Below are 15139 nucleotides of genomic sequence, written 5' to 3'. Positions count from 1 at the left end.
TTTTGTTACCTTAAATAAAATACCTATTATTTCAAAACCTAAACCTGTCTCTGTTAGTTTCATTAACGGTATCCCGTTATCTTCTGGTCCAATCACCAATCAGACACAAGCACTCCTTGTTACTGCTAACGAGTCTCATGCGGAGACAACCACTTTTGATGTATTACCTTCACCACATTTTCCCATTATTTTGGGATACCCTGGTTACACATACATCAACCAACCATTGATTGGAAGACACGGACTCTAACCTTCCCTTCTCACTATTGCGAGATCACGTGTAACCTCCAATCATATAAAAAAATCCTGTCTATGGTGTCAGATGAAATTACACCACCACCATGCTACCAGGATCTGTCAGAAGTCTTCCTTGAGAAAAACGCTCAAGTGTTGCCTCCCCATAGGGACTATGATTGTTCTATTGATCTACTCCCTAATAGCAAATTACCTTTCGGTCATGTTTATCCTCTTTCTCAGGATGAACTTTCTCATCTCAAGGAATACTTGGATGAGAATTTAGCGAAAGGGTTTATCAGACCCTCTACTTCTTCCACAGCTGCAGGACTTTTCTTTGTCCGCAATAAGGATTCAAGTCTTAGGCCTATTATTGACTATAGGCAATTAAATACCATTACGATAAAGGATCGCTATCCTTTACCTCTCATTCCTGAACTCATTGAACAAGTGCGCGGAGCTACCTACTTCTCTAAATTGGACCTAAAAGGGGCATACAACCTAATCCGAATCCGTGACGGGGATGAGTGGAAAACAGCATTCAGAACCAGATACGGATTATTCGAATATCTTGTGATGCCTTTCGGGTTGTGTAATGCTCCCGCAGCTTTTCAGCGATTCATAAATGACATCTTCAGAGACTTACTTGATGTTTGTGTTGTGGTATATCTGGATGATATACTCATTTATTCTCAATCTTTGTCTGAACATATAAAACATGTAAGACTTGTGTTGTCCAGATTACTCGCACACAATTTATACGTAAAATTAAAAAAATGCCTATTTCATAAAGAAGAAGTACTATTCCTAGGATACATCATATCTAAGAACGGAATCAAAATGGATATGAGCAAGATATCGTGTACTCTGGATTGGCCTGTACCAACAACTCGTAAAGCATTACAACGATTCCTTGGAGTCTCAAACTTCTATAGGAAGTTCATCAAGAATTTCATTTAAATGGTCTGAAGAAGGCAATGGAGCTTTCCGCTTGTTAAAATCAAGCTTCACTTCCGCTCCCATACTACGCCATCCAGACCCATCCCTCCAATATATACTGGAGGTAGATGCGTCAAATATGGCAGTAGGAGCAGTTCTCTCCCAACGACCAACAAATACTTCACCACTTCACCCAGTTGCTTTCTTCTCTAAATCATTAAGCAACCCAGAGGTGAATTACCCAGTGGGTGAAAAAGAGTTGCTTGCCATAAAACTGGCACTAGAGAATTGGCGACATCTACTTGAAGGTACTCGATTGCCAATACTCATATATACAGATCATAAAAATCTCCAATACCTTCAGACTAACAAGACCCTTTCTCACCGGCAGGTACGTTGGTCACTATTCTTCCTAAGATTCAACTTCCTAGTGACCTACACGCCTGCAGACAAAAACAAAAAAGCGGATGCACTATCACGATTAACCGAAGATAACTGCGCCAAAATCCCTTCATTTCCTATAATACCCTATGATCGTATTGTTGGTGTTGTTCGCTCCCTGAAGGAAGAGATTCTGCACAGTATAGGACTGGATTCACCTCCATCACAACTAAGTGCTGATGCAGAAGGCTTCCTCTACTTTAACGACAAACTCTACATACCTCCTAGTATGCGTACCAAGATCTTGGAATTATCACATGACGTACCTATGGCAGGACATATGAGTATGACTAAGACATTTAATTTGTTCACCAGGCAGTTTTGGTGGCCTGATATGAAAACGTCTGTACAAAAGTTTGTTTCCTCATGTGACATCTGTGCAAGGTCCAAAATTGACACTACAAAACCATCTGGTCTACTTTGCAGTCTACCAATACCCCAGGTTCAATGGGAAGTTGTATCCTTGGACTTTATAGTAGAATTACCCCCTTCCAGGGGATTTAATACCATTCTAGTGTCAGTGGACCATCTGACAAAGATGGCACATTTCATTTCTATTCGCAGATTACCTTCATCTAAACAAACAGCGGAATTACTAGTGAAACATGTGTTCAAGCTACATGGAATTCCAAAGACTCTTCTATCTGACCGAGGTTCACAGTTCATCTCCAAGTTCTGGCAAGCTCTATGTCATATACTACGTATTGAGCGAAAACTCACTTCTCCTTACCATCCTCAGACCAACGGACAAACTGAAAGAGTCAACCAGTGCATTGAACAATACCTACGTTGCTACACCTCATACCTACAGGATGATTGGGTGGACCTCCTCCCTCTGGCAGAATTTGCTTATAACAATGCAACCCACAGTACTACTAAGCAGAGTCCGTTCTACTTAAACTATGGGTTTCATCTAACACTTCTTCCACCACCCATCCTTCCATCAAGTAACCCAGTAGCCTCAGATTATCTTACCCAAATAAAAGACTCTCTGGGTTTACTTAACACCACCATCTTACATGCTCATAGCCCACAAAAAAGGTATTACGACCTTCGTAGAAAACCTTCTCCTCAATACGCTATTGGGGATCTCGTTTGGCTATCTACAAAAAATTTGAGGTTAAAGATACCCAGTAAAAAGCTTGGACCTCTATTTCTCTGACCTTTTCCAATTAAAAAGCTCATTGGAAGAGCTGCAGTGCAACTCACTTTACCGGCAGATCTTAGAATACATCCCATCTTTCACGTGTCGTTACTGAAACCACATGTTCCCAACCAAGGAATAAGGCCTACCATCTCGCCTCCACCTCCAGTACAAGTTGAAGGCAGAGAGGAATTTGAGATTAGGGAGATTTTGGATTCTCGTATCCACAGAGGAAAACTCCAATATCTCATAAGATGGAAGAACTATGGACCCCAAGACACCTGGATGGATACTTCTGACGTTCACGCACCCAGGCTTATACGAAGGTTTCACTCCAAATACCCGGAGAGACCAGTGCTATAGGCCTTCCGGAGCCGGCCTTAAAGGGGGGGTACTGTAAGATTCTGGTACCTTCGGTACCCTTATAGGTCATTTCCTTCTTCATATTGCGTCCCACCTTTTCAGCTAGGTGGAACGTATATACCTTTAAGCCGCATGACGTCATCACTAAGCGCCGCTCTGAGCGGCTATTTCAATCGCCGGCTTCTCTCTCACAAATTGTTCGTTCAAACCGCATGGTATACAGCCTTGTCTTACGCTGCCAGAGCCTCCAGCTATTGCCATACCTGGATAGACCGGAACCTCGCTATTGATCCCGTATCTCGCTACCCGATCATTCACTCATTACCGGACCCTTCAGCTTACTAATCTAACTAGTGATAAGTACCCCACAGGGGATTCCTTCCTATCAAACTTACACTATTTACTTCTGCATACTAAGGACTGTTACTATCTATGCATTACTATTTCTATCATCTGCACTGTTACATAGATTGCTAGCTCTTGAGTCTACTACCATCTATATCCTTGCACTAAGTTAGCCTCTCTTGTACACTCCATCTGCTGTCCCCTACCACCTGTTATTGCACATGATTGCTAACCTATCTACCATCATCTACTACTCTCCTGAACATTACTATTGAGTACTCATCATTGCTATCACAACTCACGCCTGTCCTTTCAGCACATCACCTCTATACTATCATATACAACCTATCACTCCAGGAACATCTTATTGAGTGTTTGTATATTGTATGCTGAAGCAGGCTGGCCACAATGATGAGTCTGGAGAGTTGGACATGGTGATTCAACACATCTCTGCACGACTACTGAGTGGAGATTCTGCAGCTGCAAATCCAACTCTCTAAACAAACGCTAGAGCGTTACAACATCCCAGATGTGATAAATTTTGAAACAATAATTATCATGAATTATAATCTCATAAATAATGTAATTTTATTCAATAATGTAGTAAATAAGGAAATTTGCCAAAGAAAGAAAATTCAATACACATGCTGCGTGTGATAAATTTTGAAACAAGGAACTACACAAAGTCCGACGTCACAATCAGGTCAATGGAACCTGGTTTCCTTTCAGACTTTCTTTCCATTTCTATCGCGTTTCGAGCAGCAAATAACACACATCCTGGTCGGTGCTGCCTTTTTTGCAGTTAGCGGGATATAGTCTGCAAAGTGACGGCTGGTCAGACGCTCTGGGTTGACCACGTCAACAGCGCGACGTCCAGGTCTATTTACAACTCCTGATGGTGTCTGGTGCTTTACAAAAATCTGCTCAGCCACCTTCCAGACAAACTCGGAATGAGCAAGAGGCATGTCACTGTTGGCTTTGTGCAGGATGTAAGCGTTCCATAGACATTGTTCCAGAAGGTGTCTGAATATTTTTTTATAATATTTTTTTTGCTGTTTTCGCATATCGGGATAGAAGGTCATGGCCTGATCGGCTCTGTCGACACCTCCCATTGTTTTGTTATTGTCAATCACGACCTGTGGTTTCAGCACATCTGTCCCACATTTTGTGTGGACCATGGCAGTGGAGGTATTGTGCACAGTGCTCATGAGACACACATCCTTCTTGTCTCGCCATCTTATTGCCATCATCTTACGCATTCTGCCAGGCAACCATTTCTCTGGTTTTTAGTTTTTTTTTGGCAAAAAAAGATGGCATGTCTCGTCGGTTAGGCCTAACGGTACCATATGCGTCGGTTCTATTTTGTAGCAAAACATCATATAGTTCCAGGGACGTATAGAAATTGTCCGTGGTCACACAATATCCCTGGTTCAGCAATGGCTCCAGAAGTGTAAGGACGGATGATGTGGCCATCCCATAGCCGCTGTACCTGGGGTTGAATTTAGTGCCTTTGCCGGTGTAAATTACCGAATTCCATATGTACCCCGTGGATGACTCGCAGAGCATATATGATTTGATGCCAAACCGCGCTCTTTTGAATGCGATGTACTGAATCCAGCTTAGGCGACCCTTGTAGGCCATCAAACTCTCATCCACGCTGACGTCCCTTTCTGGCACGTAGGTCCGCTGGAAATTGGCCACAATAATTTGCCATACCTCCCAGATTTTTTTCAGTTTGGGCGCAGGATGCGTGGCCTCATCAAACTCCTCATTGTTTGTGAAGTGGAAATACTTCATAATCAGGGAGAAGCGATACTCAGACATCACGGTGCCAAAGAACGGAGTGGCCAGTAACCTGTTGGTGGTCCAGTACCATTTCTGGAACGGTTTCCCCACCAACCCCTGAAGAAAGAGGAGTCCCAGAAATAGCCACATGTCCTCTTTCGTCACCGGTTCCCACTTTCTGCTTCGGGAAAGCCTGGCATGCAGCGTAGCGGATTGCTGCTCTTGGTAGCGATTCGTCTCCATGACAATTATTTCAATTACCTCCTCAGTGAGGAATAATTGCAGGTATGCCAGAGGATTGTCATGCTCGACATCTACCTTCATCCCAGGTGATCCGGTGAACGGGAATCTTGGGGGCGCTACCTGGTCCGCATCGCAATCAATAGCGCACCAAGTGCGCACATCGCTCAGGTCCAGTGCAGGGTCATCGCCGTTGTCACTTGCCAGATCCGTGTCAGTGTCAGACGACAAATCACCGCATGACTCGCTATCGCTCACTTCCGCGAGCACCTCCGGGTCGCTGTCGCTGCCGCTGTCTCTCAGCTGGTCCAAAAGCGCTTTAGACTGGCGCTTTTTTGATGCCATAATATATATATTTTTTGGGCACAAATCACAACTATAATGTAAGAAGGGGCACTGTACTGTCAGATGTGTGGTAATCTGTGGTGATACAGTGTAATCCTCTCAGATTACAGTGTATCACCTCTTTTATTTACTTTCACTTTTCAAAATTCCCGCCCAGTTCCGCTCCCGTGCGCCGCCTCTGCTCGCAGGGAACGGAACCAGGAAGTCAGACGCCGGTCACCCGGCGATCGGAGCGAAGGACATTGCTGGATCGCCGGGATAAGGTAAGTGCATTACTCGGGGAGCTAATGGGGCTCCGCTGGCACTCTGCAATACTACCCCGAGTGTGACTCGGGGTTACTGCTCCTGATAGAAAAAACTAACCCCGAGTCACGCTCGGGATCACCGCCAGGGAGGTTAAGAAACACACAAGAATATTTGAAGTTAGCAGAGTGGGTTAACAACCACTTTAATATTAGGGCTTACCTGTCCAGGATTCCCGCAATGTCTGCACCTGAAGCAGATTTTCAGATCAGCTCTCGAGTGCTGCCACCGCCATTCAAGGTAAGGGAAACCGGCAGTGAAGCCTTTAGGCCTTTAGGCTTCACAGCCAGCTCCCTACTGCGCATGCGCAAAGCGCGCTGCGCTTTCTAATTGGCCCGGTGGTATAAGAAGGAGGAGGAGAGTCGAACTTCCGAGGGACGGTGCCACTGCGCTGTCTCCCAGAAGTCAAAAACAGGTACCCATTCCCCCCTCCCCCCTAAAAGGTGCCAAATGTGACACCAGAGGGGGGGGGGAAGCATATAAGCGGAGGTCCCACTCTTGGGTGCAACTCCGCTTTAAAGTGACCCTGTCAGCACAGAGCGATCAATTTACTAAGAAATAAATACTGCATGAATTTCTGCCTTAAAATAACTTAAGCAGTATTTACCTCGAAAATAGTTAATTCACTAAAAAGCATTATTTAACAAATAGGTTAAAACAAAATAAGTAATATTAAACCCCTGATATTTTTAGCTTAACGTGTTGAGCACATTCCCCATAAACTATTTGTCACAATTCTTAACCCAGCACTTGCAGTTTACAAATTTCAATGCTACCCTCTCAGTGCTGCTTCCCTGAAATTCCAGTCTTTACAGGAAAGAGTTAACAGTGGACAATGCAGTCTCCAGTCAGTCAATTAGCTTGAAGAAGGGAAAGAGGAAGAGGAGCAGGGAAGTGCCATACCATCTTCTACAGGCTACAGGACGTTGTGTTCCTACTGATGTACACAGTGTAGGGCAGTAGCGGAACTATCAGGGTCGCAGAGGTCGCGCTTGCGACCGGGCCCTGGAGTTCCGCTACCTGAGGGGGGGGCCCGCCAGCCCCCGTTCTCTTACCGCGGCCGCGGCGTGAGGGGGCCCGTCTGTCAGCCTGACTGTTCCGTGTCCGCTAGTGGCTGTCTGGCTGAGACTGAGAGACGATCGTTGTGCGGGCGGGCGGGGGGGGGGGGGGAGAGGTGTCTAAAGCAGCCAGTTTTCTGTGTAAAGCTGCAATCTGCTGCTGTGCTGCCTGCACCGCCCCCAGCCCTGCCGATCCTCCAATCAGAGCTGATGCAGTGAGGCAGGGACACCAATAGAGTGCAGGGGGAGGAGGAGTTCTCCCCTCTGCGAGTGCGAAGAGACTACATGCTGTGCCTGCTAGAAGTGTGCCTGCCTGGCTGGAGTTGCTGAGTGACTGAGGGGGAAGCTGACTGACTGCTAAATGCTAATTGTAAGTGAACTAACTTGCCTTTTTGATCCCAAACTCCACCCTTGCTGGCTTGCTGGAATGCTGCCTCTTAATGATCCCAGACCCATGTCTGGCACAGAACATATCTCATCCCTAGCTACAACAGAGGTGTTGGGGGGTGTAGGGATGAGATCTGTGGTGGTGGGGGGATGGGATCAGTAAGACAGGGGTGGTGGTGGTGGGGGAGGATGACACCACATCCCACCCCTCCTCCACCCCCCCCCCACCATCACCCCCACTGATCCCTCTCCACCATCACCTCTTCACCACCGCCATTGATCCCACCCCCCTCCCAACCATCACCCCCCCTCACAACCATCACCCCCCCTCACCACCGCCATTGATCCCACCCCCTTCACCATTACCGCCACTAATTTCACCCCCCCTTCACCACCATCACCACCTCTGATCACACCCCCCTCCCCACCACCGCCACCACTGATCACACCCCCCTCCCCACCACCGCCACCACTGATCACCCCCCTCCCCACCACTGCCGCCAATGATCACCCCCCCTCCCCACCACCGCCGCCACTGATCACACCCCCCTCCCCACCACCGCCACCACTGATCAAACCCCCCTCCCCACCACCGCCACCACTGATCACCCCCCCTCCCCACCACCGCCGCCACTGATCACACCCCCCTCCCCACCACCGCCACCACTGATCAAACCCCCCTCCCCACCACCGCCGCCACTGATCACCCCCCCTCCCCACCACCGCCGCCACTGATCACACCCCCCTCCCCACCACCGCCACCACTGATCAAACCCCCCTCCCCACCACCGCCGCCACTGATCACCCCCCCTCCCCACCACCGCCGCCACTGATCACACCCCCCTCCCCACCACCGCCACCACTAATCAAACCCCCCTCCCCACCACGGCGCAACTGATCACCCCCCCTCCCCACCACCGCCGCCACTGATCACACCCCCCTCCCCACCACCGCCGCCACTGATCACACCCCCCTCCCCACCATTGCCGCCGTTGAACCCAGGAACAGAAATGTTTTACTTTGTTATACGTTGGAAAAAAAAGTGTCAAAAATATGCTTTTTCGGGGGGGGCCTTCATGATTTCTTGCACCGGGGCCCTGAGAAATCTAGTTACGCCCCTGGTGTAGGGAGACAGAGCTCTAGTTCCTACAAAGGTTTCTCCATAGGATGCTGCAAGAGAAAGGAGACTCCCTGAAACAGGAAACCTGGGGAAGTGATCGTGGCACCAGCTTAAACAGGAATATAGGCAAGGATTAAAACATAAAAGAAGCTGCATACCTCCTAAGTAGTTGCTAGGTAAAATATATTTGTGACCCTGTTCTGGTTATCAGGAGGGTCTGATCTTTCAGTTAGCCTGTCACATGTTTCCAGGTGTATCCTGTTGAGTCCGAGGAGTATCCCCACTGTATCCAATGAGGGACCTTGTTGGGCAGTGGAGGAAACCGAGCCAATAGCACACCAGGGTTTATGACTGTGCCAGTGGGTGGGCATTGCTGCAATGCATCCTGGGATTGGGAAGCATGTGACCTGGTGTCTTTGGGCAGGAAGCCAGTTCCCAGGAGGAGGGTGACGGCTGTCTCTCCCACTGTTGCTGAGGAAGGTGGTCCAGGCAGTCGGCCTGGGGACCAGGGGTTGAGCTGTGCCGCAGAGGATCCAGTGTGTGCTGACCAAGTGGAGCTGCTGGGCAGGATTCTTCTGGGAAACAGTATCGTGAGTACTCAAGCACCTGCCCAGGGGTCTGCCTAAGAGAGAGGACCACTCCAGAGAGGTCAAGGGGATCAAGGAGCCAGCTACCCAGTGTGCTATAGTGAAGGGGGTGCCAAGTTGTGAAGCCCTGAAGATTGGGGGCTAAAGGGGGAGCCAGGAAGGGCCCTGAAGTTGCTCAGCAGTGCACTCTGCTATTAAAGTCAGTTACCTCAGGAAAGGAGTGCCTTAGGAAGCTAATAGGACTCTTTCACAGTCAAAGGTGAAATACAGTAAGCGCCCTAGCCGTGACTAGCTCAAACAGCGTTAATCAGCATTTAACCAGCGTTAATCAGCATTTAACCAGCTTTAATCAGCATTTATCAGATCGTCCCTGCTTGTTGTGCATGGTTTAGTTCTGTTGGAGTATCCCATTCATCCCTTCTCCTATCCAAGTTCCTAATAAAACCTAAAAACCAGAGGTAAAATCACTTGGAAGCATGTCTGAATGTTCTACTGTTGCTAATGATAACCCAGGGGAACCCGTCTTCAGCAGCTCCCTTGGGAGTAGTGCTACATAAGTAATTAGGTCAGCTGCTGAAAGTGCTTAGAAAATGGAAGGTTTACTATAACTATTTAAGGTATGTGATATTTAGCACTTTAAGTGTTATTTTGTAGTGTTTTATCGCATTTTGTTTTCAGGCTAACACTGCACCAGCGGGAGAGTATTCTGTAAATGAAAATGCACATAAATATTGTAAATCTATGAAAACATTATAGTGTATCTTCATTCATTGAATAATCTCCCTTTAGTGCAGTTGTATACATTCCTGAGCTAGGGACATTTCCACCCTGATAAATCGTTTTGTATCCTAACCTACTGGCCTACTGGCATGTGCAGAGTTACCCTGATTGTTAATTTGTGCCTTCCTAAAATACTGACTGCCTATACCCCTGGTGCAAAACATGCGGCACAGGGGCAATATGCCCTTTGGCACACTTTTGTGTGGCCCTCAGGGCTACTGTAGACACTAATCACTAATTTGTCATTCTCTATTGTCCTGTTATAGCAGTGATTTCTAGCAGTCTCATGTAATTTCCCCACAATCAATGAATGTCTACAGAATCATGTCCCCAGTCTCCAACAACTCCTATAGCATGCTCACAATCTCTGACAGTTTCCTGAAGCATGTCCACAGTATTTGATCATCTCTTGTATTAGGCCTGTAGTCTCCAACTATCTCTAGCACCATGTCTGCAGTCTCTGGCCATCTTGTGTACTAGGTCTTTAGTCTCCAACCTTCTCTAACACCATGTCTGCAGTTTCTGTCCATTACTTGTATGATGTCCACAGTCTCTGATAACCTCTTGGGCCTGCAGTCTCTGGCCATCTGTTGGATGATGTCTGCAGGCTCCGACCATCTCTTTGATAATGTCTGCAGTCTCTGACCACCTCTTGTGTCATGTCTGCAGTCTCTGACCATCTCTTGTATCATGTCCACATTCTCTGATCACCTCTTGGGTGATGTCTGCAGTTTCTCACCATCTGTTGGATGATGTCTGCAGGCTCCGACTATCTCTTGGATAATGTCTGCAGTCTCTAACCATCGCCTGTATCATACCCACATTGTTTTACTATATCCTGTTGTGCATCTGTTGTCTCTAACACTGAATATTCACTACATTTTATGTGTGGCCCTTTGATGGTGTTGAGGGCCACACTTTAAGCCCACCATATCAAGAAAGTTAACCACCACTGACCTATACCATGGGATAAATAACAAATGTGTGTGCTTTTTGTTTTGTTTTGTTTTGGGGGGGGGGGGTTGTGAAATGGTTAATGATTTATCTCAGGTTTTTGTGGTATTTACCTCACATACTTACCAGATTTGCAGCACTTACCTTATATATTTACCATATTTGCGGTGTTTACCTCAAATTCAATATTTTATTTTGATTAATTGCCTCTTAGATTGTAAGCTTAATGAGCAGAGACCTCCTATTCCTTCTGTATTGTAATTGTACTGTCCCCCTCTACATTGTAGAGCACTGTGTAAACTGTTGGCGCTATATAAATCCTGTATAATAATAATAATAATATTGCATGCAATATTAAAAAAATACAAATGTTGCATGCAATATCCTTTTATTGAATTTAGTTCATATTTACCGAATTTGTGGCATTTGCTAAAAATTCTATATTTTACTTTGACATATTGACCTTTTTATTATCGCATGCGAAACACAAATATTGCATGCAAGAACCGTTAATGGATTTACCCCAGGGTGGCAAAGATATACAAATATGTACAATAGGTTAACTGTGTCCACATCGTTAGTCTTTTTTTTTTCCTCCTTTAGGCTTGCGTAGATTTAGCTTCTTTTTAATTATGTTGAATTACCCATTTCAGTACTGTATTTGTTTCCTAAGCAGCATTGTAGTCATTCATTTTGATTTGCACTGTAAATAAGCGTTTCTTTGATTTTTCCATACATACAGAAGTGTCTTTTGACTGCAGCTTTGATCATGGAGCTTGTGATTGGAAACAGGAAAGTGAAGATGACTTTGACTGGAAGCAAGCAGAACGCAGCCAGGGTACGCGGTATTGAATATACTGGGTTAAGCATAATTTTATGTTTTTCTTCTAAATAACAAAGATTTTCTACTACTGTATTTAGAAACCTTGCAGGTTCAAAAGTGTTTCTGTTATTTAAAACAATTTTTAACTGCACATTAATGCAAAATGAAGGCTTTTTCATTTTCTCTTTATTAACATAAAACATGAGTGTTTCAAATCAACAGTAAAGGCATTTACAATTACTCTACATGAGGCTTTTAATATTCTTGGTAATGCAAGATACATATATAAAGGAATAGTGGGAAGATAATGTGCAAGGAATATAGACACATATTGTACTAGTCTGTGATCATTTTTGGATTCCTTTTCCATGTTCCTGACCATTCTTTTCCATACTGTTTTTTCTATGAGTATTGTAAGCCCCAAGTTACCTTTTTTGGCATCTAAACAGCACTTGTTGCTTATTTTGTACCAAACAATTGGAATAGAACAGACAGTCATTGCCCATATCTATGTAAATTTTAATAGAGATTCATGCAATGTGATAAGAAGTACCAACGTTGTGCAAAATTTACAAGTACAGGCGGTCCCCGGGTTACAAACAAGATAGGGACTGTAGGTTTGTTCTTAAAGCGGAGTTCCACCCAAAAGTGGAACTTCCGCTTTAGGGAGTCCTGACCCCCTGACATGCCACATTTGGCATGTCATTTTTTTGGGGGGGGAGCGGGTACCTAGTTTTGACAGGTACCCGCTCCCACTTCCTCTCGGAGCGCCGCGGCGCCCTAAGCGGAAGTTCTCCTCTCCCCCTCCCTCCCTGCAATCTTCTGGGACTTGTCAAAGGTCCCAGAAGATTGCCGGCCAATCACGGCGCGCAGCGCAACTCGCGCATGCGCAGTGGGTACCCGGCTGTGAAGCCACAAACTATCACAGCCGGGTGCCCACAGCAGTGATGCCGGGGCCGAGGGAGAGGATCGAGGCTTCGGGCGGCCGCATCGCTGGACCGTTGGACAGGTGAGTGAATGGCTGGAACTCCGCTTTAAGTCAAAGTTGTTTTCAAGTCGGAACAGGTACATTTTTTAAGTGTAGCCCCAGCCAAAATAATAATTTTTAAGTTTTTTGGATAGCATAGGGAAGGGTTAACACCCCTGTAACATTTGTTTTGCTGTCTTTGCCCCTGTTCAGAAGATTTCATCTCACTTCCTGTCCCTATGACAATTGGATTTTGAAAATTTTTGGTTGCTTGGAAAAAATGATTGGTGGTAAAGCTTCAGTGGAGACACCTTTTTCCCCATTATAACCTTTAAAGGAGTGAATTTCCCTTCCTAGGGGTAGATTTCTCCTCATTTCCTGTTGTCTTACTCCATTTGTAAGTAGGAGTAATTTGTAAGTCGGATGTTTGCATCCTGGGGACCGCCTGTAGTAATCTCTAATAAAGTATGTTAAATGCAGTATTTGTTATCCTATCAAAGATTATGAATTTCCCTACATTCCTTTAGACCATTATTTACTCTAATATTTGTTTCCTCACCTCTTTCTTAACTACCTGCTTCCACAAACGTATGCTGATAGCATGTGAACATAATTCACCCAATGGAAGGAGTTGGAAAAAAAGAGATACTACATATTTTGCAGCCTCTGCATACCGCCCTATATAATGATGAGAGAAGAAAAAGCTGTTTATACATAGAATAATTGCTTGTACATTTTTTTCTGCAGATGTTTACTGCAGTTCTGTAACATTTTTTTTAAAAAAGCATACATTTTATTTTATACACCAGGTGGTGGATTTTATATGTCGGTTCCAGCAAATGCTGGTCTCAGGAAAGAGATTGGACGGCTCAGCTTTTCACTACTAAACATAAAGTCAGATAGAAATTTATGTTTGGCATTCACCTACCAATTGACTGGAGAAAAAATTGGCAAACTGCGTGTGTTTGTGAATGAGAGCAACAATCCAGCATGGGAAGAACACAAAAGTAGAGATGAAAGATGGAGGATAGCAAAAATTGAAATACCAAAGGCCTACAACAGAACTACTCAAACTGTAAGTTTTCCAAAGGGTATTTCTTCTTCTTTCTCTCAATCTATTACAAAATGGAAAGATATAGAATTAATAGGCATAAGGTGGCAGTAAGCACTTTATAGATGCGCTGTCATTCTGAACATCCAATACAAAGTCAGTGTGTGCAGAACTGCAGATAGCTGTTCCCACCAAGAAGGTATACTGAACCATGTACCCACATCTCCTCCTTGCATTGCTAATTTTTATATGGGTATAGAGGAGCACTCTATACAGGTTCATAAGACTTGAGGGTAGGTTTAAGCAGTTTATTGAAGTTAACAGTTGAGAGGTAACAGGTAAAGACAACGCATTTCGAGGGAACCTCCACCCACTTCATCAGCGCTAGTATATGGAAAAACAATAGACAATAAAAGCAAATGATAAATATTGTACTAGATATCTCATTGAATAATGTACATAACTCATGAGTGGCAACATACAAAGAAAATATAGTGAAAGTATAAATTGAAGAATAAAAAAATACACCATAGGTCACTTATATTGTATATTTCTATGCATAGCTGGTTAAGGTAATTCATACATATAATACAGAGATGTTCCAAATAAACATATTGTTCCAGGTAATTTCCAGTTACATCAGCCATTACAGTCCCTCCTCCTTCCCCACTATTTTATATGAAACTATATAATTATATATTGTAGTTTTTATTCTGGATTTTATGAATGTCTGTATGTTCATGTATGTGTCATGTGCACGAATTATCTTAACCAGCTATGCATATGAATATACACTATATTACCAAAAGTATTGGGACGCCTGCCTTTACACGCACATGAACTTTAATGGCATCCCTGTCTATGTCCATAGGGTTTAATATTGAGTTGGCCCACCCTTTGCAGCTATAATAGCTTCAACTCTTCTGGGAAGGCTGTACACAAGGTTCAGAAGGTTTGGGAATGCTTTACCATTCTTTCAGAAGTGCGTTTATGAGGCCAGGCACTGACGTTGGACGAGAAGGCCTGGCTTGTAGTCTCCACTCTAATTCATCCCAAGGGTGTTCTATCGGGTTGAGGTGCAGGCCAGTCAAGTTCCTCAACCCCAAACTCGCTCATCTATGTCTTTATGGACCTTGCTTTGTGCACTGGTCCAAATCATTTGGTACAGGGGGGATTATGGTGTGGGGTTGTTTTTCAGGGCTTGGCCCCTTAGTTCCAGTTAAGAGAACTCCAATGGCATCAGTATACCAAGACATTTTGGACAATTTCATGC

At 44.9% G+C, this 15139-nt stretch overlaps 1 protein-coding gene across 1 annotated transcript in view; it reads left to right on the top strand.

Annotated features, from left to right (window-relative positions):
* Positions 1-15139, top strand: part of EGFL6 (EGF like domain multiple 6) — a 130400-nt gene that overhangs the window by 109474 nt on the left and 5787 nt on the right. The window contains exons 10-11 of the mRNA XM_082244727.1: positions 11768-11863; positions 13625-13890. Coding sequence (XP_082100853.1) covers positions 11768-11863; positions 13625-13890 — 362 coding nt within the window. The remainder of the gene's footprint in view (positions 1-11767; positions 11864-13624; positions 13891-15139) is intronic.

The sequence above is a fragment of the Pelophylax lessonae genome (assembly GCF_965119305.1).
Source record: "Pelophylax lessonae genome assembly, chromosome: 2".
NCBI classification, from domain to species: Eukaryota; Metazoa; Chordata; class Amphibia; order Anura; family Ranidae; genus Pelophylax; species Pelophylax lessonae.
The sequence above is the reverse complement of the archived record's forward strand: the minus strand, read 5'-3'. Positions and strand labels throughout refer to the sequence as shown.